The sequence below is a fragment of the Octodon degus genome, unplaced genomic scaffold (assembly GCF_000260255.1).
Source record: "Octodon degus isolate 3935 unplaced genomic scaffold, OctDeg1.0 scaffold00105, whole genome shotgun sequence".
Lineage (NCBI taxonomy): Eukaryota > Metazoa > Chordata > Mammalia > Rodentia > Octodontidae > Octodon > Octodon degus.
In genome coordinates, this window is record NW_004524681.1 from 2,873,800 (window position 1) to 2,895,342 (window position 21,543).

General features: G+C 56.1%; 1 protein-coding gene across 2 annotated transcripts in view; it reads left to right on the top strand.

Annotated features, from left to right (window-relative positions):
* Positions 1-8,767: 8,767 nt before the first annotated feature.
* Positions 8,768-21,543, top strand: part of Myo5c (myosin VC) — a 72,881-nt gene continuing 60,105 nt past the window's right edge. For both annotated transcript variants that reach the window (XM_023724085.1, XM_004638989.2), the window contains exons 1-5: positions 8,768-8,906; positions 14,203-14,313; positions 18,038-18,203; positions 18,946-19,090; positions 20,719-20,875. In XM_023724085.1, coding sequence (XP_023579853.1) covers positions 8,880-8,906; positions 14,203-14,313; positions 18,038-18,203; positions 18,946-19,090; positions 20,719-20,875 — 606 coding nt within the window. In that variant the 5' untranslated portion in view covers positions 8,768-8,879. The remainder of the gene's footprint in view (positions 8,907-14,202; positions 14,314-18,037; positions 18,204-18,945; positions 19,091-20,718; positions 20,876-21,543) is intronic.

A 21,543-nucleotide genomic window follows, 5' to 3' on the forward strand; every position in this document is an offset into this window, starting at 1 on the left:
CGCGGCCCACCCCTTAGACAAACAAGCCGGCAGGCGCGGCTGGGGTGCGCGGCCTCGTCTCCACGCAGAAGCCGCGCTGAGTATGCCGATGCTTTACAGGGAAGCTGGCCTGCCAGCAGGGTCCCAGGTGACCCTGGACTGCCCACAGGGCGTGCGCTCGAATCGAAGGCTGTGCACGAGCGCGGAGCGCCCGATGTCACGCTCAGCGCGGGGCAGCGCGCGTGCGCACCTCCACGCCCAAGCGGGGAGCAGCGGGTCTGCAGAGTCGGCCTGCGCGTGCGCACGTCACTGCACGCCGCGCTACTGCAGGCTCGGCCGCGGTCCGCGTGCGCCTCGCCTCTTACGGAATTTCCCGGGCACCGTGACAGGCCCTGGAAATAGAGCAACGCCACAACTGAATTCGATCCCTGGCCCGTTGTACTGCAGAGGAACAGCAGGACATCGCCAGTGCTGAAGTGTCAGAGTTTGCCGAGTTTCTTCTTCCAGTAGGTTGAACTGAGCTCCGTGCTAAGACCGCTCTTGATGCTTTTTCTCTGATGGCTGAGATTCTCTCTGGAGTAATGGACCAAAACCCAGCTCACCTACTCCAAGCAAGACAGAAAGATGTCCCCTTCATGGCCAAAGTGCGGGCACCTGCCTTGCCCTCCTTGGCCGTGTCTTCCCCAGGCAGTGGTGGAAGGAGGATGCCCAGGGGTGGGCACCTCCCTCTGTGCCTCTGCCGTCCTGGAGGGAAGGGGCCACACATCTGCTGTCATGCCTTCTGGGGGGACATGGGTAGCGCTCTATGCTGCTGGGACACTGCTGCGGCCATGAGAGCCCAGGACTGCTGGGCTCCAGGGTGATCACAGCAGGGCGGGAGTGTGCAGAGAAGTGCGTGTGAGGTGCCACCCAGCTGAAGAACTCCAGGAGACAGGGCACAGGGATCTGTCCACGAGGCTCTAGGATTGTGCTGCTGGAACTAGGTGTTGTACTCAGGGTTTGCAAGAGAAACGATGTAATACAGGACACGTTACTTAAGGAATCATTTTATAATGTTCGCCCAAAGGTGCACGAGATCTGTCTACACCTGAGACCCAAGAATCCAGCTGAGGACTGGATCCCGCAGCAATGTTCTACATGAGTCTAGCTGAAGATCTGGAACACAAGGCAATGTCTAATGCAAGTCTGTACCAAGGATCTGCACTGGGAAGGCCCAAAGGTCAGCAGGGAAGCTGGAAAGTCTGTGCCAGCAGGCTGGGGGATCCTCACTGGAGCCAGAAAGCGATGGTCAAGGTAAGAACCAGAGCTCCCCTGAAAGATAGCACAGCCATCCTCTGCAGCAAAGACTCAGGCTTCTCTGATGATAACAGCTGAGTCCACATCAGGAAAGCCAGCACGACAGGCTTCTCCAGGAGCGCCAACATCACACCATCAGCACACTATCCTCCTCTGCAGTTCTCTCTTTATGCTGTTGGCAACAGTCCTCACCCAGCACCATGCTGAGTGGTTCAGCTGGGCTTCCTTTTAGTCCACCCACCCCACCAAGGTACAACACATGTGCAGCAGGAGGGGAAAGCCCACCAAGCGGCCCGAAGCTGCACGTGGCTCACAGCAGGCCTGTTACATGCCGGACTCCAGGCCAGCCAGGAGTGTGAAGGGTTTAGAGGATGGACGGTGTGCAAGGAACAGCTGAGGCCTTGGAGCCTGGAGCAAGCAGCGCGGACGGCAAGGAGTGGGGAGCAGCAGGGTGCTGCGGTGCGCAGATGAGCACAGGACGTGTAAAACCTGAAAGAACCTGAAGGTGGTCTTGTCGGCGCTACTCGTGATGAAAAAGAAGGCAGCTGAGTAATCTGAGCCCTTCAGGGTGCAACACAGGAAGGTGCGCCCCTCACACAGCAGCCCCTCAGCCTGTAAGAACAGGACCACAGGCTGGTGGCCTGCATGTAGGGTGAACCTAGGACGACAGGCCTGGTGCGCAAGGATGGGACTCCTGTGTGCGTGTGTGCGTGCACGTGCGCGTGCGCGTGCGCGTGTGTGTGTGTGTGTGTGTGTGTGTGTGTGTGTGTGTGTGTACAGGGAGCTTTTATACAGTCTCATGGAGATAGGCCACAGGGAGGAAAATGCAGACGGGTTGGTCATAAAAGCAAGATGGGCAAAGACAAGCCAGGTGTCATTTCTCTGTCTACGTTTGGTTTTTCGAGACGGGGTCTCACTGTGTGGTTCAGGCTGGCCTTAACCTCACTGTGTAGCCCAGGTTCTCCTTGAGCTCAGCGCCCCTCCCGCCCCAGCCTCCTTGAAGTACTGAAATTACAGGGGAGCACCACTACTCCTGGCTGGCTTCTCATACTGTAGGGCTTCTGCTTCTGGCATGTTGGCAGCAGGAGCTCTGGTGACCCATTCCTGTGTGAAAATTATTTTAAACACCTCCTGCGCCCCCCATTTGAAGTCCAGATGGCGCCTTATGTGTGTGTGTGTAAAGTCCTCTTGGCGAATGTCATCACCGGCGCTGCAAAGTGCTAGGGAAGTCTCTGGGAATGAGGCTGAGGTGTACAGCAGAGAAGTGTTCCCCGAGGAGATGCGCCACCCCCAGAGCTGGCTGGGGGACTTGCTCCCTCCCGTCAGCCCCCTGCTCAGGCAGCACGCTGCACTCCTCAGTCCCAGCCACCTGCTGCTGGGACTGCCAGGCCCTGCCCGTAGCTCATAGCCGCTGCCCTGGGTCACCATTGCTGAGAACACTGGGACCCCAGGAACCCCTACCCAGGCTCGTCAGGCAGTGGGTTTGTGCCCGGGGTGGCCAGCCCAGAAGACAGGTGTGCTAACCACAGTGCCCAGCTCCCAGAGCAGGGCGTCACCCAGAGAAGTGCCACCGTTCCTGCCACCAGCTCCACACCAGTGGCCCAGAGGTGTCTCCTGGGAGCAGAAGTACAACATAAAAATTTCCCACTAAATTAACAGTGTCTCAGAAGTTCCTGCCTCAGGCTGCTTCAGAGCAGTGGGCGTGCATGCGGAGTGGGAGCTGGTGGGAGCTCCCTGGAGGAGCGCATCAGACTGCGCAGGCGACAGGGGTCCTGCAGGCATTCATGCTGCGAAGGGTCCTTGTGGGGTGACAGCAGGTCAGACCTAAGACAGCAGCACGCACAGGCAGGAGAGGGCTGGGCCACCGAGCTCTCGGAGCGGGTGTGCAGGTGGGGAGAGGCCCTTCTATCTGGTCCTCTTCCTAGTAAGAAGCTTGGCATATTCTTACTCTTTTTTAATTTTAAAAATCTTTATTAGTGTACATTGGCCGTACATCATGACTACATTCATCGTGGGGAGCAGGTACATATGTGATACACAATCTGGTCATTTTTAAACAGCAAAAGTCAAGCCCATTTCCTTCACAATAACAAGGACCAGTTCCCAGAGTTAATAGTGTCTTAACAGAAATGTTCAGGTTCAACGACATGGTGAGACGAACAAAGAAACAGGAAAGCCTGGCCCAGGGCAGGGGTGAGCAGGCAACAGAAACGCTCGGAAGGCAGCCAGGTGTTTTATTTAACAGACGAAGAATTGAAAGTTGGCACTGCAAACACGTTGAAAGAACTGAAGGGGGGCTGGAGAGATGGCTCAGTGGTCTAAAGCACCTACTTGAAACAAGCTTGGCAAAGCACAGGGACCACGGTTCGATCCCCCAGCACCACATGCCAGCCAGCCCCGGCCCCTGGTGGGCTGAGCTGGCCACACACACACACACAATAAATAAATGTAATAAGTAAAAATAAAATAATTAAAAAAAAGAATACAAGATCTAAAAAAAAAAAAGAAAGAAAGAAAGAACTGAAGGAAACGGTGACAGGCGCATGCATTTGCTCAGTGACAACACTGCGACAAGGGAGAAGTGAGGAGTGTTTTGTTGCTGTGAGGCACTTAGTTACGCATGAAGTGGGTATGGTGCTACATGGAGAGGAAGCGAGGTTTCTTACAAGTATGTCTCAAACTCCAGGGCCACCACTGAAAGAAAAGTTTAAAATAGAAGTCTGATTGGTATGCTAAGAAGGAGAAAAATGATGTCATAAAATGTCCAGTTAGAACCACAAGTGTCAGAAAAAGAACGGGAGACAACAGCAACAGAATCTTGCCACAGCGTGCAGAGGCGTAACAAGCAGTCGACAGACACTGCCCAGTCATTGCGCTGCTCGCCTTCCACACGGCGGCCTCCGTCCACAGAAGGAGATTGTCAGGCTGGGCCCAAAACCAAGACCCAGCTGTGTGACCTGCACTGTGATTCTGTAACCCAAGGGACACCAAGCAGCAAAACTTGAAAGGGAAAGTTGGCAGCCTCACACTTCCTGGTTTTAAAACTTACTACGAAGCATCAGCAGCCCAGTGTGTACCAAAGGAAGGACAGATGTGTGCAAAGTGAAATCAATCCAGAGTGTAGAAAGCAGCCCACACATTCATGATCAGCGGATTCCCAGCAAACGTGCTGCGGCCTGTCAAGGGAAAAGAATAGTCTTTCCAACAAGTAGTTGTGGGATAAGTGAATGCCACAGGAATGAATTTGGACCCTCGATGCATGCTGGGTATGGAGAACAACCTAAAGTGCGCAATACCCAGCCTTTCAAGGGCAGGGGGACTCAGGACATAGGAGAACCTGTACTGTAACACCGTGTAACGCAGTTGTGTCCCAAATTTTCTGATCAAGGAGATTATGGGGCCACAAAGGAATGTGATCAATGATGTAGAGTGTGCCTGGGGAGAGTCACATGGAGAGAAAACATTCTCTCAGGCTTCCACAGAGAGCAAACTGGTCAAGCAATGGCCGTGACTCATCCACATGGCTGACACTGACAAAGGATCTACAAACTGCTGCGGTACAGGGTTTCAGCATAAATCCTGAGGGGATTTGACTGACCTTATCAGATACAAAAGTTACATTTCTTGGTATATAGGTCTTGCTTTATCTTGGTCTTAACCATCCAGCAGAAAAGTATAAAAATGAGGTATAAAGGTATAAATAAAGTAAAGTAAAGCCATATTAATATGCTGAGCTGTAAAAGGCTCAAGTCAACAACTTCTGACATTGCCAGTCCTATGGATAACCCACTACTATGATGGACTACTGGACTATATTGGAATATTTTGCTCAATTCATGCACCTACAATATTTAAATGACAATGGAATACCCATCTCTGACAAAACTAAAAAAAAGAAGATACAAATGAAGGACCATTTTGTATCTGTATATTCAAAATAGGATAGATATACAGCTAGTTTCTCTTAATTCAATTAATAGAAAGATTTGTACTAATAGTGTTTGTGGACAGGACATCATGTCTCCCTCTTGTACTACGAATAACTACTACAAAGATAACAATATGCAATGTATTAATTATTGAAACTGTCCTACTAATTGGTTTTGAAACTGTCTCATTGCAATTTGTTTGTCAATAAAATTATAAAAATGAATAAAATAAAATAAAAAATACAAAGTGGGTGACAAGCCTAAAGGTAAGCGCTTAGTGCATAGAATGCAGAAGAAAGCAGAGGGCCAAGTCTCCTTTCGTGACTCGGATTTTAGGGATGACTAGGAAAGAGCGCACAGGTAGGGTAAATCGGGCCTTGTGCCAGCCCAGAGTGTTTGTGCTTGGTTGAGCACTGTGAAAAAAGTGAAAGGCTGCTTCACGGAATCGGAGAAGATATTTGCACATTACACATGTGGTGGCGGAATTGTGCATAAATATATAAAGAACAACTGAAAGAATGGAAGAGAATGGCAACAGTGGAGGGGAAGAAGGGATGGGGAGGGAAAAGGGATCAGGATATATTGCACACAGACACAAATTCCTCAGGGTGGAGTGAGCACTATGTATGGCAAACATGGACTAATAAAATTGTTTTAAAGAGAACACTTGTGAATCAATAATAAATAACCCAATTGAAAAATGGGCAAAAGATCTATGGGGACACTTCCCCAGAGAAAATAGAGAACCAATAATCCATGAAAAGCTACTTGACATCATGCTCGATAAGGAAACACATATCAAAATCACACCCACTAAATGTCTAAAATCAAAAAGATGACAGTATTGTCAGGGACAAGGAAAACGGGAACTGTCGCACACTGCTGGTGGCACTGTAAAGTTCAGCAGCCATCAGCTGCTCAGCAGATGGTCACCAAGTCACTGGGAGCTGCCCACCCACTCCTAGCTCAGACCAGGAGAGGTGCGGGTGGCGTCCATCCAGACCCACTGGAGCAGCTCAGCATCAGCGGAAGGTGACCCCCCCTCCCGGGATGAGTGGTGACACAAAGTGGGATATCCGGACACTCGGTTGGTTATGCAGCCTGCAGAGCAGCGAAATGCCACTACATACTCCACAAGTGTGGACTTTGAAAACGGTAAACTAAGTTGAAATTAAAGTCAGACCCAAAGGGCTAGCCAAATAGCTCAGCGGACTGAAGTGCCTGCTTAGGCAGAGCACCGCAGCTGGGGTTCCAACCCTGGTGTGCGTGCCTGCCCCGTCCCCTGGGGCATGCTGAGACGATTACTGAGACTGGGTGTGGTGGTGTGCACCTGTAATCCCAGTGCTTCAGAGGCTGAAAACAGGAGAAACACGAGTTCAATCTATGCAGTGAAACTGGAGACCCTGTCCTGAATACATTTTTTAAATTAATTTCTAAATACATTTTAAAAATAAAATAAAGTTAGACCCTAGTAATTAGATTGCTATGAACAAGTGTGTGCCCACAAATAGATGAGGTGGGCAAATTCCTAGAAAGACACAAACACGAAAACTGACTCAAGCAGAACAAGGAAGTCCTAACAGATTTATGAGTAGAGAAATTAAATGAACTGAAAATCTTGCATGGAGAATTCTAGCCTCATTGATGAATTCTATCAAATAGCTACAGAAGACGTGACAGGAATCCTGCACAGTCCTTCCCAGGAGAGGAACACATGCTGCCGCCTGGGCTTCCCCCATAGGATACCCCTCATGAAGGCAGTCACAAGCTGAATCCTTACAGAAGCATCACAAATGAAAGCCACGAACGTATGATGAGGACTGCGCACCCCAGCCAGTCAGGGTTTACCCCAGGAAGTCAATGTTGGTTTAATATTCAGAAATCTATTGCCAGCCAGGTGGCACATGTTCCTGTTCTCCCAGCTATGTGGGAGGCTGAGGCAAAAAGGTCCCAAGTTTGAGCCCCACCTGGGCAACATACCAAGACACCCATCTTTTAAAACTCTATTCAAAAATCAGTTAATATATAATCGTATCAATACAATGGGGAGCAAAACGCACCATCTCAATAGCTACTCGGAAGGCAGTGCTCTGCGTCGACATGGTACAGGTCTGGCCCTCAAGAGGGAGGAGAGGGAAGGGAGGGAGGACACCCTGAGCTGCACACTTGTTTGTGCTTTTCTGTAGAAAGTCTCCTCGTTCTCCTTGTCCTCCTCCTTCCTCTCCTGCTCCTCCTCCTCCCCAGGGTACTGGGTATTGGGCCCAGGGCCTTCACACTGAGCTACATCCCCAGCCCTTTTGATTTTTTATTTTGAGGCAGGGAGGGTCTCCCTAAGTAACCAGTTACTCTTCAGCAAAATGTATTTGAGTAAGAAAGCATGTGCATTGTCTGGGGAGCTCAAAGCAGCCTGCCACTGCTCCTGTGGCTTTTCCTGTCTCCTTGGATAGGGCTGGACCGGGCGCTCTGCGCTGGGCAGCCCTGGGCCTCCCAGGCTGGCCCTCACATTTGTAGCCCCCTTGTTTCTTTATGGTCACCCCCTTCCCTCCCTCCCAGGCACGCATTCCTGCACATGTAGGGGCTGACTCCAATCTACCACCACGCCTTTATTTGCAGACATTTGTATCCATGAACACTACCGGTCGTCATCGTCTTTGTGAGCGTCTACACAGGCAGGAAGACTTACGCAGACGTCGTACCATGCTGTGGCTCTCTGTCCACCCTCGTAGACCATCGGGGTGGGTGGGCGGCAAGTGCAAAGCCACCTGGGGTACGCTGCTGCCGGCGGAGATTTACCATTCCAACTCTTTCACGCGTACCATGGGTGAAAACATCACCCCCACCTCCCAGCCCCTGCTCCTTCCGGGCCTGTTCCCAGGAATGGCAGTGTCACCCGAGGGCAGAAGTTTCTGTCTTATGCACCTAGACAGAAAAGCCCACCCTGGTGTTTCGGCGGCTCTGGTGGCCATAAAGTGGTGTCTCATTGCTGTCCTCATTCATTTCTCTGACTCCAAAGTGCTGGTCTGCACCTCTGCTCCCTGAGCACCCCTACCTGCGACTGTCTGGTTTTTTGTCATTTAAAAAATTAGATATCTTCTTTCTAACCCACTTAGGATAGTTTTTAAATATGGAGGTGACAAGATTCTGAGGGTGCTGGCCAGTAGTAGGGAGAGTTACCAGAGGCCCTGGTTTCCATTCCACGCACCTCAAAATCCAGATAAAGGAAATTAGCGTGACCCACCCTTTAAAAGACCTCACTGGGTTAAGGGTGCACTTTTTTTTTCTCCCGGAACCGGGGATGGAACTCGGGCTCTTGCGCTTGCCAGGCAAGCATTTATTCCACTAAGCCATCTCCCCAGCTCCAAGGGCGCATGTGTTAACAGAAACTGAAACCGGCCCCCAGCTCTGGTCCTTCCTTACACGGTTTTATTTTGAGACAGGATTTTGCTACTTTGCTGTGATCCTCCTGCCTCAGCCTCTCAGGATGGCCTTGCGGCTGAATGCTGCCACCTTCCTGCACTTAGAAACTCTGGCTGGCCCTGGCTCCGGGAAGTCACCGCCTCGCTTGCCTCGTGCACCTGAGCCTGGGGCCGCCCCGTGGGGCCGCCCTCCCTTCAACGGCTCGGAGCAAGCAGGGTGGGAACGCTGCCGGACGGTGGCGCCGGGATCCCTGAGTCCATGGCGGTGACCGAGCTGTATGCGCAGGTAGGAGGCGGAGCTGCTGGGCTGGGGTCGTGAGCGTCCCCTCCGCCAGTTCCACAGCGCGCTGGGCAGAGCGGCGCTTGTAGGCAAAGCCACCCGGTCCCCAAACTTCCCGGCCCCTGGGGTGGGGTGGGAGCTGGGCTAGAGGTCGCTGTCCCCGCCCTGGGGTGAGGAGACCCCAGTGAGCGGAGCGCGTGGACGCGGACGCGACTCAGGAAGGCTGCTTGGGACCAGCTCGGGGCTGAGACCCCGCAGAGGAGGCTTTTGCGCCCGCCGACCTGGGCACCCTCGCCCCGTTTCCCTGCAGGCCCCCGTGGCTGCTGCCGGTCGAGGGGCCTGGCGAGCGCAGCTGCACTGGGGACTTGCACGACTGAATCCTTCTAAACTGAAGGGGACACCCTGGCCGCCGCCCTGCGCCCTCCCAACAGGCAGCTGGTTCTGCCAGGGGGCCGGCACCCGGGCGCCCCGACCTAGGTGGGATGCACCCCGACCGTGGCTCGGAGGTGGGCGGGCCTTGTGGGGCACTGGGGACAGCTGGGCGGGCTCCTGCCAGCCCCCCGCGCAGCCAGGGGCTCCAGGCCGCCACCCAGGGAATCCAGGGGTCAAGCTGATGTCAAGGAGCCCGGCTGGGCCAGGGTCACGTCGTCCCCACGCAGCGCGGGACCAGGCGCGCGGTGCTGGGGGAGGGCGAGGGCCCAGGCTGGGGTCGGTGTGCGGAGGAGGAAGAGTTTCAGCTGTGTGCGGACAGCTCCTGTGAGGCCGGAGACGCAGGCACCGCAGTCCTGGCAGGTTTCCCGCCCGCCCGCCGCCGGCTGCACGGGCGGCGACGCTGACGTGGCCAGAGCTTCTGCCCTGACAAGGTCCCCGGAGCCGGGGCGGTTAAGGGCCGGCGGGAGGCTCCAGGAATCCTCCGTTCAGGGAGCAGGAGGACCGAGCCGCGCGGGAGCCGGAGCAGAAGCCAAGGAGGGCGGGAGAGGGGCGCGCGGTGGCCGCGCTGGGGAGCAGCTAGGCCGGGAGCTGCCTGGAGCAGGTGCTGCCGGGAGTCGCGGGAACCGGTCTGGCCACTGCGCACTGCCACTTCCAGCCCCTGAGCACAGGGCGGGCACCGGCACACAGCCTTATCCAGCTCCTGAGGGCGCACGCAGCAAACCTGGGCTGAGGGCATCGCGGTACCAATCTCTATCTTGTGTCTTAATAAGGCTGAGTGTGGCACAAACCCAGGTGCCGGCCTCGGAGCTTTCCTGCTTCTCTGACTTCATGTGAGCAGACAGTGGTGTGAGTTACACGCTGTCATCCCCATGGGGCAAATGGAGCCCCATGTCCGTGAGCAGCCCTTGGGCCTGGGCCGCCATGCCCTGCACCTCTGGTCCTCTCCAATCGCCTTTCTCCTCTCTGAGGGCTCTGGGCTCCCCACACACAGAGAAGCTGTAGGGACATCTGTCTGCTTCCCGGTCACCCGCCTGCACCTGTGCACTGCCATGGTGGCCCCCTCAGAACCCCAGTGGACCTGCCCAGGGTCAGCTAGTGAGGCGGAGTCCAGTGAGTGATCAGAGACGCTGGAGGTGGGACGCAGGGCCGTCATGAGCTGTGTGCGGACAGCTCCTGTGAAGCCGGAGACACAGGCACCGCAGGCACTGTGACCACCAGCGTAGCGTGTGTGAGCCAGGAGGACGCCAGCGATGACAGGTCAGGTGGAGAGGGGGGACATCAGAGGACACCTCCCCCTCCCTGGTGACCTCTGTGCTCGGCTGCGGCCACAGTGAGGCCACTGGGTGCTGCACGCATCATGTTGGTGCTCCATTTTGAGTGAATGCTGGGTGTGCCCTTCACTCATGTGGGGACAGAGCCCCCCAGCCGGGTGTGAAGGTGGAGGGTTGCCATGACGACGGGCAGCTGTGGTCATCAGCAGCCCTGGCTGTGCTGCTTCCTAAAGGTCGGGGGCTTCTGCAGTATGACCACGAGTAACTGTGCCTTCGTCTTGTCCCCACGTGTGATTTCCATCTTGCTTCTGCCACTCCATGAAAGCTGATGGGGACAGCCGCGCCACCCCGCCACCCCAGCATAGATGCCCTGGAAAGGTGGCCTGAGCTCCACATGGGCCCCAGCTGCAGTCCCTGAGACAAGGTGCCTGGGTGTCATGAGAGCCACTGGAGTGGCCAGAGCTCTCCAGAGAAGCCTGTCACCCAGGAGGCAAGCAGGGGCGAGGGTAGAGACACAGGGCCACGGGGGCACAGTGTAACCCATGTGCCAGCCAGCCTGAAGTAGTGCTGCGCCACGGCCCAGGAGGTGGCTCTGGAAGGGAAGGGAACCTGTGTCCCACACACAATGGAAGCATGCACCCTGATTCTAGCGCCAGGTACAGAGGACAGGGCTAGGGAGCCCTGGGGAGTTTCCCATGCCCTCTACGGCACCCATACACTGGGCGGCCACCCTGTCCCCTAAGCGCTGGTCACTATTTGTCCAGACACTGTCATTCCGGGCTTCATGGGTGGAGGGACAGGGTGGCACTGAGTCAACCCCATGTTTACTTACCAGGCTGGGCTCCCTGATGAGGCCTGGCCCCTGTGGGCTGAGCATGTGGCCACCTGGGTCATCAGGGTGAGGAGACACAGGTCCCCAAGAGGTCTGTCACAGAGAGGAAGCAGATAGAGGCTCCTGTGTTCCAGTCCTGTCCACCTCTAATGCTGCTTTTAACCAAATCAAGTCCAAAGAGGCACCCAGGGGACCGTGGTCCTGAGCAGCCCAACCTTAGCCCAGCCCCCCAGGAGTGTGGGAGTCAGCATGGGGCATCCTTGTCCTGCTGGGCTTGTGCTGGGCCATTGGTAAGACCAAGGACTAATCGGCTCGGTGACCTGTCGCCAGCATCGTGGAGGCCTGGGGGCCTGGCTCCTGCCTTGTGTCTCCAGCCACCTCCTTTCATGTGGAGCCAGCTGTGTAGTTTTCAGAAGTTTGACCAATGACTTGGAGTAACTCCAAGGATCAGTTCTGAATCTGGTGACAACTGCACATGGTGGTGCATGCTATAATCCCCCTGAGGGAGGCTGAGGCAGGAGGATCACAAGTTGGAGTACAATGTGGATGCTTGTGTAAGACCCAGTCTCAAAATCAAAAGTAAAAAAAAGGGCTTAGAATGGAGCTCAGTATAGAAGCCCTGGGTTCAGTCCTCTCTGTCTGTCTGTCTGTCTGTCTGTCTGTCTGTCTGTCTCTCTCTCTCTCTCTCTCTCTCTCTCTCTCTCTCTCTCTCACACACACACACACACACACACACACACACGTGCACACACATTTATTGTGGCTAATTCCTGCTGAGCTGGGGTATGTTTTTTTAATGGTTTGAGTTTCATGGGGTTATCCAAAATATTTTTCCTAGCAGACCCGAGGTGGGAAAATGCAGCCCATGGCAACAAGTATGTGTGCAGGCTGGCGCGGGGCCATGCGTCTGCCAGGCTGCCCCTGTCATCACACCAGGCCACCTGTCACCACCTGCCAGCCAGCTCTCTCCTGCTGTGTGCCCCGTCATACCTCTGCTGGCTGCCAAGGACTGAAGCGGCCCAGTAGCACCCACAGTCAACTCATGACCTTTCTATTTAGTGAATGGAGGCTTCTGGTGCTAGCCAGTAGGTATATTCCACACCCAGCCTTGTTCCGGTCTAGCTCTGGTGTCCAGAGCTTTGTTTTCTTCTTATTCCTTGTTTGCTGTAGCATCTTCATGAAACTTTGAAGCATAAAAAAGTTTCACAGAATCTCACAGAGCATTTGTCCCCGCCCCTAAGCTCATACCCCCCAAGCCTGGAGCCACCACACTTTTCAAAGCACTTGATGTTCCTTTTCATTTTGTCTTTTGTCTTTTTGAGACACGGTGTTATTATGTAGTTTGGGCTACCTTGAGCTCACTGTGTAGCCCAGGCTGGCCTTGAACTCATGATGCTCCTCCTGCCTCAGCCTCCTGAGAGCTCAGATTACCCCATGCCCAGGTTTCAAAGCGTTTTAGAGCACTCGCGACACGAATGCGCTGCTACAGACGCCCCTGCGTTGTCCTTTCCCAAGTCCCATGTTCGCTCGGTGCCCGCTGCGGAAGTCACAGTGAGGGGAGCGCTCCTATGGCCTACGGTGCTCGCCACGCCCATCTGGGTACAGAATGCCACCGGCATCCCCAGAGTGTCCCGCAGGGCCACTCCGCACCCCAGGTGGCACTTCCCGCGTGTCCCCCATGTGACTGGCCTGCTGCTCCCCGATCTCCCTGCTGAGTCTGGCTGGCTGTGTCCACCCTGCTGTCTGCTGTGTGGCGCTGTGGTTTTCTTTTCCCCATCACACATGGCCTCCGTGTCCTGTGGGAGTCACTGTGAGTAAAGTGTGGGGACTTTCCAGGCCAGCTGTCCTCTCAACCATGAAGTGGAGGCACAGGCCAGCCTCCTGTCCACACTGTCCCTGTCTAGGTGTCTGGTGCTTATTAGGAAGGATGGGGTTGCTTTTGCCAAGCAGGCTCTGCCTGCTGAGCGCACCGGCTCCCTGTTATAGCCCAAGTTCATTCCCAAAAGCCACCCCAGAAAATCAGTTGTCTCAGCAAGGGAGGGACACTCTTCCCAGGCCCAAGGGTGTGGCAGGGAACAGGGAGGTGACCCTGCAGGACAGGGAGCAGGCAGGCAGCTGCTGCCTCTCTGGGATGGAGGGTGGCACCCAGGGCTCGCCCAGGACCTTTGGACCCAGGGTCCCAGCCACGGAGCACGGTCTCCCCACAGCCTGGCGATGTCCGGTGCATGGGCCCTCAGCTAGGGTAGGGGATGGGGCTCCTGTTTGTTCTTTTGAGGACACAAACCTGGAGCACATCAGCTCAGCCATGCCCTGGACCACATTTGGCCCTCCCTGGCCCCCAGGCACAGTCACACAGGGCTCAGGGGACACTTCAATCTGTGACAGCACAGTTGTGTGGGGGCGTGGCCCCTGGAACCCCCATGTGCCCTCAGGACAGTGCCTATGCGGCTGTAACATCTCACCCTGTGCTGCTGGTCTCAGTCTCCCCTAAGTTCCCAGCACCCTGCAGAACAGGCTGTGTGCCCATTCTGTGAATTTAAAAACTGAGGCAAAATGAAGCACTTGACTCAGAGCCCTTAGCCACACAGGGAGCCAGGTCCTGGGCTGTAGCACTCAGACACACATGTCAGCTGGGCAGGCCCGGCTCCTCCACCCAGCACTCCGGAGGTCGCCACTGCACGACAGGCACTCTGCGAGTCAGGGCGGGGCACAGGCCCTGGGGGAGGGGCATCCTATGCCGCTATCTGAGCCTTTGTCCCGTCATCAGTTCAACAGGGTCTGGATCCCTGACCCCGAGGAAGTCTGGAAGTCAGCTGAGATAGTGCAAGACTACCAGGCGGGTGACAGCGCCCTGCGCCTGCGGCTGGAGGATGGCACGGTGAGAGCCTGCAGAGCCCGGGGCAGGCGGGTCAGGGGCTGGTCCTGCAGGAACCGCCCAGGGGAGGGCGCTCCAGGGGCACAGGCCCCATCCCAGTCCCCACGCTGCCCCTGTTGCCGGGCTCTGGCCCGGGCCCAGGTGCAGCCTCCAGGTCTGTGCCCTCTGCTGCGTTTCCAGGCACCCTGTGGTGTCTCGGTCACGTTCTTAAGTGCTGGGACACAGCACAAAGGAGGGGAGGTTTGCTCTGGCTCCAGCTTTGCATGGTCGAGGGTGCGGTGGAAGGGCCTGTGAAGAGGAAAGTTGCATGCGTTGTGGGGACTGAGAAGCAGAGAAGCAAGGAGCTGCTGGCCCTGCCTGCCACACTCGGGGACCTGCCCCCCAGGCGAGGAAGAGCAACAAGTGCATCTGCATGCAAAGCGTGTCTAGTCCCTCTCTCGGAGTCCCCGAGCCTGAACACTTCCAGCGTGGCTGAAAAGTCCAGGTCCTCTGAGATGCAAGATGCACTCCTAGCTGTGAGAACCTGAAAAAATCCACGGGAGAATTAAACACTGCCGGCACACAGTGGCATGGATAAACATTCCCATCCCAAAGGAGAAGAACGGGTACAGAAAGGAGTGGGACAAAAGCAAGACCAAAACCCAGCAGGACAAACATTAAATTCTGTAGCTCCATGTCCAGCAGGCAGGGCAAGCTGTGGCAAAATGCAAATTCTCAAATGTTTGGGTGACCCTGCCCCAGTGGCCTCTTGGACGGTATCCAATCACTACCAGCTTGCCTGTGGCTTTCCTCAGACAATCCATGTCTCTGGCTTTTCAGGCATCTGCGGGCCGCCACTGCATTTGAGCTACACTCTCCCCGCTTACTGCCCAGCCTCCTGGGGAACACAGTGTCTGGGAGGCCTTCTAAACCCCAGTGGGCCCCCACAACCCTTGCATTCTAGCACCACATGGATGCCACCGCAGTCTCCCACCAGCTCAAGCGGCAGCTGGGCTCCCTTGAATTGTGTCTGCAGAGGCCTCTTATTGATGGGTAGCGGAGCACTGTGAGCTAATCCTGAAGAGCCAGTGCCCGGGACCCTCAAGGCAAAGCCTGCCGCTCTTGGCCCCACCCGCTGGAGAAGGCATCGCCTTGCTGAGTTCTCATTTGCCCTCAGGATGTCTTTCCCACTGCCCGATGCAAAGTGCCTGGCTTCTCTAATGCTGCTCTTCTCAGTAGCCACGCTCTCTTCAAAACGTCACAGGCCTCACCTTTACCAGTGCATCCTTTCTGGCTATCTTACTGTTCTCTTGTTGCCGAAACAAAATACCTGCTGCCCAAAGTTAAAGGGGAAAGGGTTATTGAGCTCACAGTTTGTGGAGGTGTCAGTCCATAATCAGCGAGCTCCAAGGCAGGGTGGCGCATGGCGAAGGGCAGCAGTTCATGATGATAGAAGACAGCAGAAATAAGAAGTAAAGAGTCAAGACTCTTTATGTCCCTTACGTTGTATACAGGCTACAGCTAGATTTACCAATCACTCACCCTTAATTCCAGCAGCACACACTCAGCCACCTCTGAAATAGCTCTATGACCTCTATGACTTTACGAGGCTTTCTGTATCTACACCTAGGTAAAAACCATAGGACTGGCCAAGTGCATGCTTTTAAAATCATTCAGCTATGCCACTTTCTCTTGACTTTCAGTATAACGCTAAGTGCAGCAAAAAGTACCCATCCTATAGCCTGAATGTTGGGCTGCCCTGAAGTTTCCTCAGCCAGGTTATTAGTCCACCACCTTTCATTTCAGTCTCCCGCAAAGTCTCGGGAGAGGAGCACAATGTAATCAAATCTTCTGCCGGAGCATCAAACACACGGGCCAGAATCCAGTAGCCCATGGAGCCCTTGTTCTCAGTGGAAAGCTCCAGAGCACGGCCTTTGTCGTCTCCCATTCTACCAGCGCTCTCCTCTTCGGCGCTCTCACCAGAATTTTCCATCAAGCTCAGCTCACTGCTTTCTAGGGCTGCTTCTCCAGCCAGCATCTCCAAACCTTCTCAGCCTCCTCCCAGAAGCCAGCTCCAGACGCTTTCGAAACATTCAACCAGAAACAGTCACAGCAACAACCCCACTCCCGGTGCCAAATCTGCTGTTACTTTCTCGTCACTGGGACACAGTACCCAAAACCCACACGTCAAAGGGAGAAAGGTTTACTTTGTCTCATAACGACAACTCTTAGTTGGCAGATTTCAAGACAGGGAGGTATCAGAAGGGCCTGACAGAGGAAAGCTCACACGAGATGGCCTGAAAGCAAAGAGAAAAGGAGGGAAAGAAGCCCTCCCAGGCCACGCCGCTGGAGCCTCCAGCAGGTCCCCAGGCTGGGAGCTCGGGAGGCCCTCTGAGGCTGCAGTGCCTTCAGCAGTCTCTGACGTCACACTCTGGAGCTCGGGCCTTGGTGGGCCATCCTTCCCACCAGGAAGGCAGTGTCCTGAGCCAGTGACCTGATGCTTTAGGGTCAAGTACCCGAATGCAGAGCTGGGCAGAGAATTCGGGGTACTGGGACCTGGGGTGCCTTGTGTGTACCGGGTACTGACACTGACCCAGCAGGAAAGGAGTAATTCAGTCACACTGTCCTGAGGGGGAAGGACACACACCATGGTGAAGGGCATGTCCTCAGGAGTCGGGCTATCAGTGTGTGAGGCCCAGCCACTTCCCCTCAAGTGTGAGAGGAGTTAACGGCGGCCACTCCCCCAGGTGTGTCAGGGGTTAAAGGCCACCGGGGTGTGACAGGAATTAATAGACACTCCTGCAGGTTTGATAGAAGTTATGGGCCACTTTTGCCCAGGGGCCACAGGAGTTAACGGCCACTCCCCTCAGGTGTGACAGGAGTTACTGGCCACTTCTGACCAGGGGTGACAGGAGTTGAAGGCCAATCTCCCAAGGTGTGACAGGAGTTACTGGCCACTCCCCCAGGGGGGACAGGAGTTAATGGTAGTGGCTCTGCCCAGGTTATACAGGCTGCACAGATTGTCCTTACCCACACAGGAAGACGCCAGCACCCCTTCCCAACTGCTGTGCCTGGGGAGTTGCCCAGCACACTGGATGCTGGGCAGGGCTAGGGGGTTTTGCTACAGAGGACTCTCAGGACAGTGGCATCAGTGGGGGCCCATCTAGCCCAGGGCAAGGTGCAGTAGCAGCGGCAGTGGGTCCTCACCACCACCCTCCAGGCCAGGAGGACAAAGCCCTGCTGGGTGAGACCAGTGTCCCCTGCCACTGCTGCTGGTACTGTCCCCAGGTGGGCTGTTCTCTCCTCTCTCCTCATACATTGGCTCAACTGGAAACGCAGGTTGCTGATCTAAAATAGAAAAAAGGAAACCATGAAAGTAGGAATTACAATTGACAAACTTTTTATTTTGTTTTTGCAGAGCTGGGGACTAAACCCCCAGGTTTTATGCTGAGCTACATCCCCAGCACTTTTCATATTTATTTTAAGACAGGGTCCCCCTAGTTGCCCAGCCTGGCCTTGAACTTGCCGTCCACCTGCCTCAGCCTCTGAGAGTGCGCCGCCCTTCTGTGCTTCTTCTCCTGCCTTTGCGGAGCGGGCAGGGCCTGCGCACTGCGCAGCCCGAAGCCCGCTCCGTTCTGTCGGCACTATTTCCGGGTCCGTACGGCTCCGCAGAGCGTAAGGAGCAGGGGGGCTGCGGCTCACAGTAGCGCCAAACCTTACTTTGGGAGGCGGTGTCACCCGTGCCCAGGAGCTGGAGTACCCCACCGAGCCTGGCCTGCTGCCCCCGCTCCGGAACCCCGACATCCTGGTGGGCGAGAACGACCTCACGGCGCTCAGCTACCTGCACGAGCCCGCCGTGCTGCACAACCTGCGCGTGCGCTTCGCCGAGGCGCGGCTCATCTACACCTACAGCGGTGAGGCTCGGGGAGGGGTGGTGTCCACGGGGAGGGCTGGGGCCGCCCCCCTCCAGGACCAGGAGAGACCCGGGTGCCGAGGCCAGGGGCCTCAGGAGGAGGGTGTTGTTTTGATTGACTTTGTACTGGGCTTGACCCCAGACCCTTTGCCCTGAGCTACATCCTCAGCCCTTCCTAAATTTCTAAACACGATGAGTGCTTGCCTTATTAGACCCGTGTGCAGTGCACGGCGATTGCCCTCCCGGTGTGGAGCTGGTGCAGGAACACAACGCGCCTCGATTCTGTTTACTCCCCCACCCCACCCCAGCCATTTTTCATTTTTCATTTTGAGACACAATCTTGCCAATCATTAACACGCCGCTCCTCCTGCCTCAGCTTCCCAGAGTGCTAGGATTCCCAGCGTGTGCCTCCACACCCTGTGAGAATGGAGGTTTCCGCTGGTCACGCCCCTGGAAGCTGCAGTCCCGGGGTGCGGCGCCTGCCTGTGCTCAGCACCGGGAGGTGGCACAGGGCACCCCCTGTAAGGCAGTAGCCATTAGCCGGGCCTCTCTTCCACTGCCACCCTGGGGCTCATCTGCCCCCAGTGACCCCCAAAGGTGCCACCACTCGCTGTCACTGCCCTGTGACCTCAGTGAACACTGATGAGGTCCCGAGGTGACCCTACCACTGGATGTCGCAGCCCTGTGACCTCAGTGAATGCTGGGACAGGGTTTGCCCTACAGCTGCCAACCTTTTTCTGCAGGCATCATCCTGGTGGCCATAAATCCGTACAAGCAGCTGCCGATCTACGGGGACGCCATCATCCACGCCTACAGCGGGCAGAACATGGGCGACATGGACCCACACATCTTCGCCGTGGCGGAGGAGGCCTACAAGCAGATGGCCAGGTAACGCTGTGTCGCCCCTTCACGCCTCTTTGGTCCAGCATCTGTGTCCATAGGCACAGAAGTGAAAACCTCCTCAGCCTCACACACACCTGGTGCTTTGGCCGGAGCTGTCACACATGGCCAGCTCCATCTAGGTTCTCAGTTTCCTTTTGGCAACACCGGGTAGCAGGCCAGGGTCACACATGTTGGGTCACACCCAGCCCTGTGGTTCCCTCTGGGCCTGGCCAAGTCACCAAGGAGAAACTGAGGCATGGGCCGTGAACGAGCCAGACATTCCGGGAACCAGTCCTCCTCCCCTTGCTCAGATCAGGGGCTAGACAGGGCCTCTCCAAGACATGGGCGACTCAGTGACACCCAGTTCCCAGGTGAGACCCGCATCCTCAGGGCCAGCGCCCAGCCACATCCCCTTGCTCCAAGTCACAGTGTGCCCAGGTACTGTTGTCCGTCTGGCTCCCCATGAGGTGGTCAGGATGCACACACACAGCAGTGGGGGGACCCACAGCTATCACCAGTCCCTGGGAAGGGAGGCAGAAGGACATCGGGTAGTGGTGGCAGCAGCCCCAGGATCTCGCAGCCCCAAATGTCCCTGCTTCAGGCTCCTTGTGGCTACAGGTTTGGTCACCTTGGTGGCCACAGCCCAGCCACCAGCCATGGAAGCTCACTGGGACTGCAGGGCAGCATTGACCTCCCCCTGGTGTCCCTTTTTGGCCCTGTGGCATAGGTGTGCTTGCTTCTAGGCTGGTGTCAGGACTCCTGGCTTTAACGCCCCAGTCTATCTCCCTGCCTGAGGGGCCAGGTCACATGGTAAGACCAGGAGCCTGGGTCTGGGGTCCCCTGTCCAAGTCACCCCTATAGCACACACATGTCCTGGGACTTTTGTGAGTCTGAGAATGCGTATAAAGTGTTCCCCACTGCCTGGTGTGTAAGTCACGGCCTGTGCACAGAATGTTACTGTGCCATTGTAATCTCAGAGCATGAAAAGTTTGACACATTTTTAAAATACCTGAATTACATAAAGAAGCACATGGGCTGCAGAGCGCATGTGTCCCTGGATGGCGCCTTTGTCATGGGCCTGCCATCAGTGGATGCCCTGGTGATGAGGGGCTGCACGCTGTTCTCCAACCATCATGCGGGCTGGTCGTCGAGTCTCCTCAGCACTGCGGGACAGGCCCTGAGGAATGACTAGCTTGTTGTGTGGGCAGTGAGCCCGCTGCCGGGCACCTGCTTCCTCCTGGATCAGGAATTGGGGACAGGCACTGGCATATGCATTCCACACATGCCATCCAGTCCCCTGTTGGGTGCCCAGTCTGTCAGGGGACTGTGACTGGGTGGCTGCACACCAGCGGCCCAGTGCCCACCCAGCTTCCTGTGCTTCACCCAGTGCCTGTATATGAGGGCGGCCGACCTGGGCCTGCTAGTGCATCTGGGGCTTCGTTGGGGACACACAGAACACTGCTTTGTCACCCAGGAGGAAACGCCCTGAAGGCTTAGGGCCGTGGCACAGGGTCCCCTTCTCTCAGCTGGCAGCATTTTGCCTTGGCCCATGGGCTGCTGCTCAGGCTCCCTCGAACCATGCCACCCCTGTAATGAGAAGAGCAGACAGCGACACCCTCTCCCCTCTGCTCCAGGAACAACAGAAACCAGTCAGTGATTGTCAGCGGCGAGTCTGGGGCCGGCAAGACTGTGTCGGCCCGCTATGCCATGCGGTACTTCGCCATGGTCAGCAGGTCCAGCAGCAAAGCCCAGGTGGAGGACAGGGTCCTGGCATCCAACCCCATCACAGAGGTGGGCGTGGGGACTGGGTGGTGTGGGCGCAGCTCCAGGTCTCTGTGGGGTGTGGGGCTCCTCACTGCTGCAGGCTAGGGGCTGTCCTCAGGTTAGCAGAGTGCCAGACAGCAGTGCCCAGAAAGCGCCCTTCCATGACCCGTTTCGCAGGCCCAGAGCTCGTACTTGGGCCAACTGCTTACCATGGTGTGAGTCTGCCCTGCCCCACAGGGCCACACAGAGCCCCGGGTGAGGCCCAGTAGCTCCGACCCAGTCACCTGCACAGCGAGATGAGGACCGATCTGGACCCGTGTAGCAGAGCAGCTGGTAATGCAGGTCTTTGGACTTGGAGGCCTCTCCTCCCTGCTGACCAAATTGCAACCCTAATCTGCAGTGACTGGTTCCTGGCCCCGCCCATTAGGCCACTGCTCCGGGTCCTGGTGGGACATAGCGGCAAGGAGGAAAGCCCAGTCCCCAGCCTGGGCTCCTCAAAGCTGCCACAGGCACACTGAGCACTGAGAGGGAAAGGGGTGACGTCCAGCTGCACCCAGGGCCACAGCTTAGGGACATCAGCCAGCCAGAGACAGAGGTGACCGTCCCAAAGATAGGCAGGACACTCACCACAGGGCAGTGTCACAGCATGTGCCAGGGCCTAGGCATGAGGATGTGTGATCCAGGCAGGGAACCAG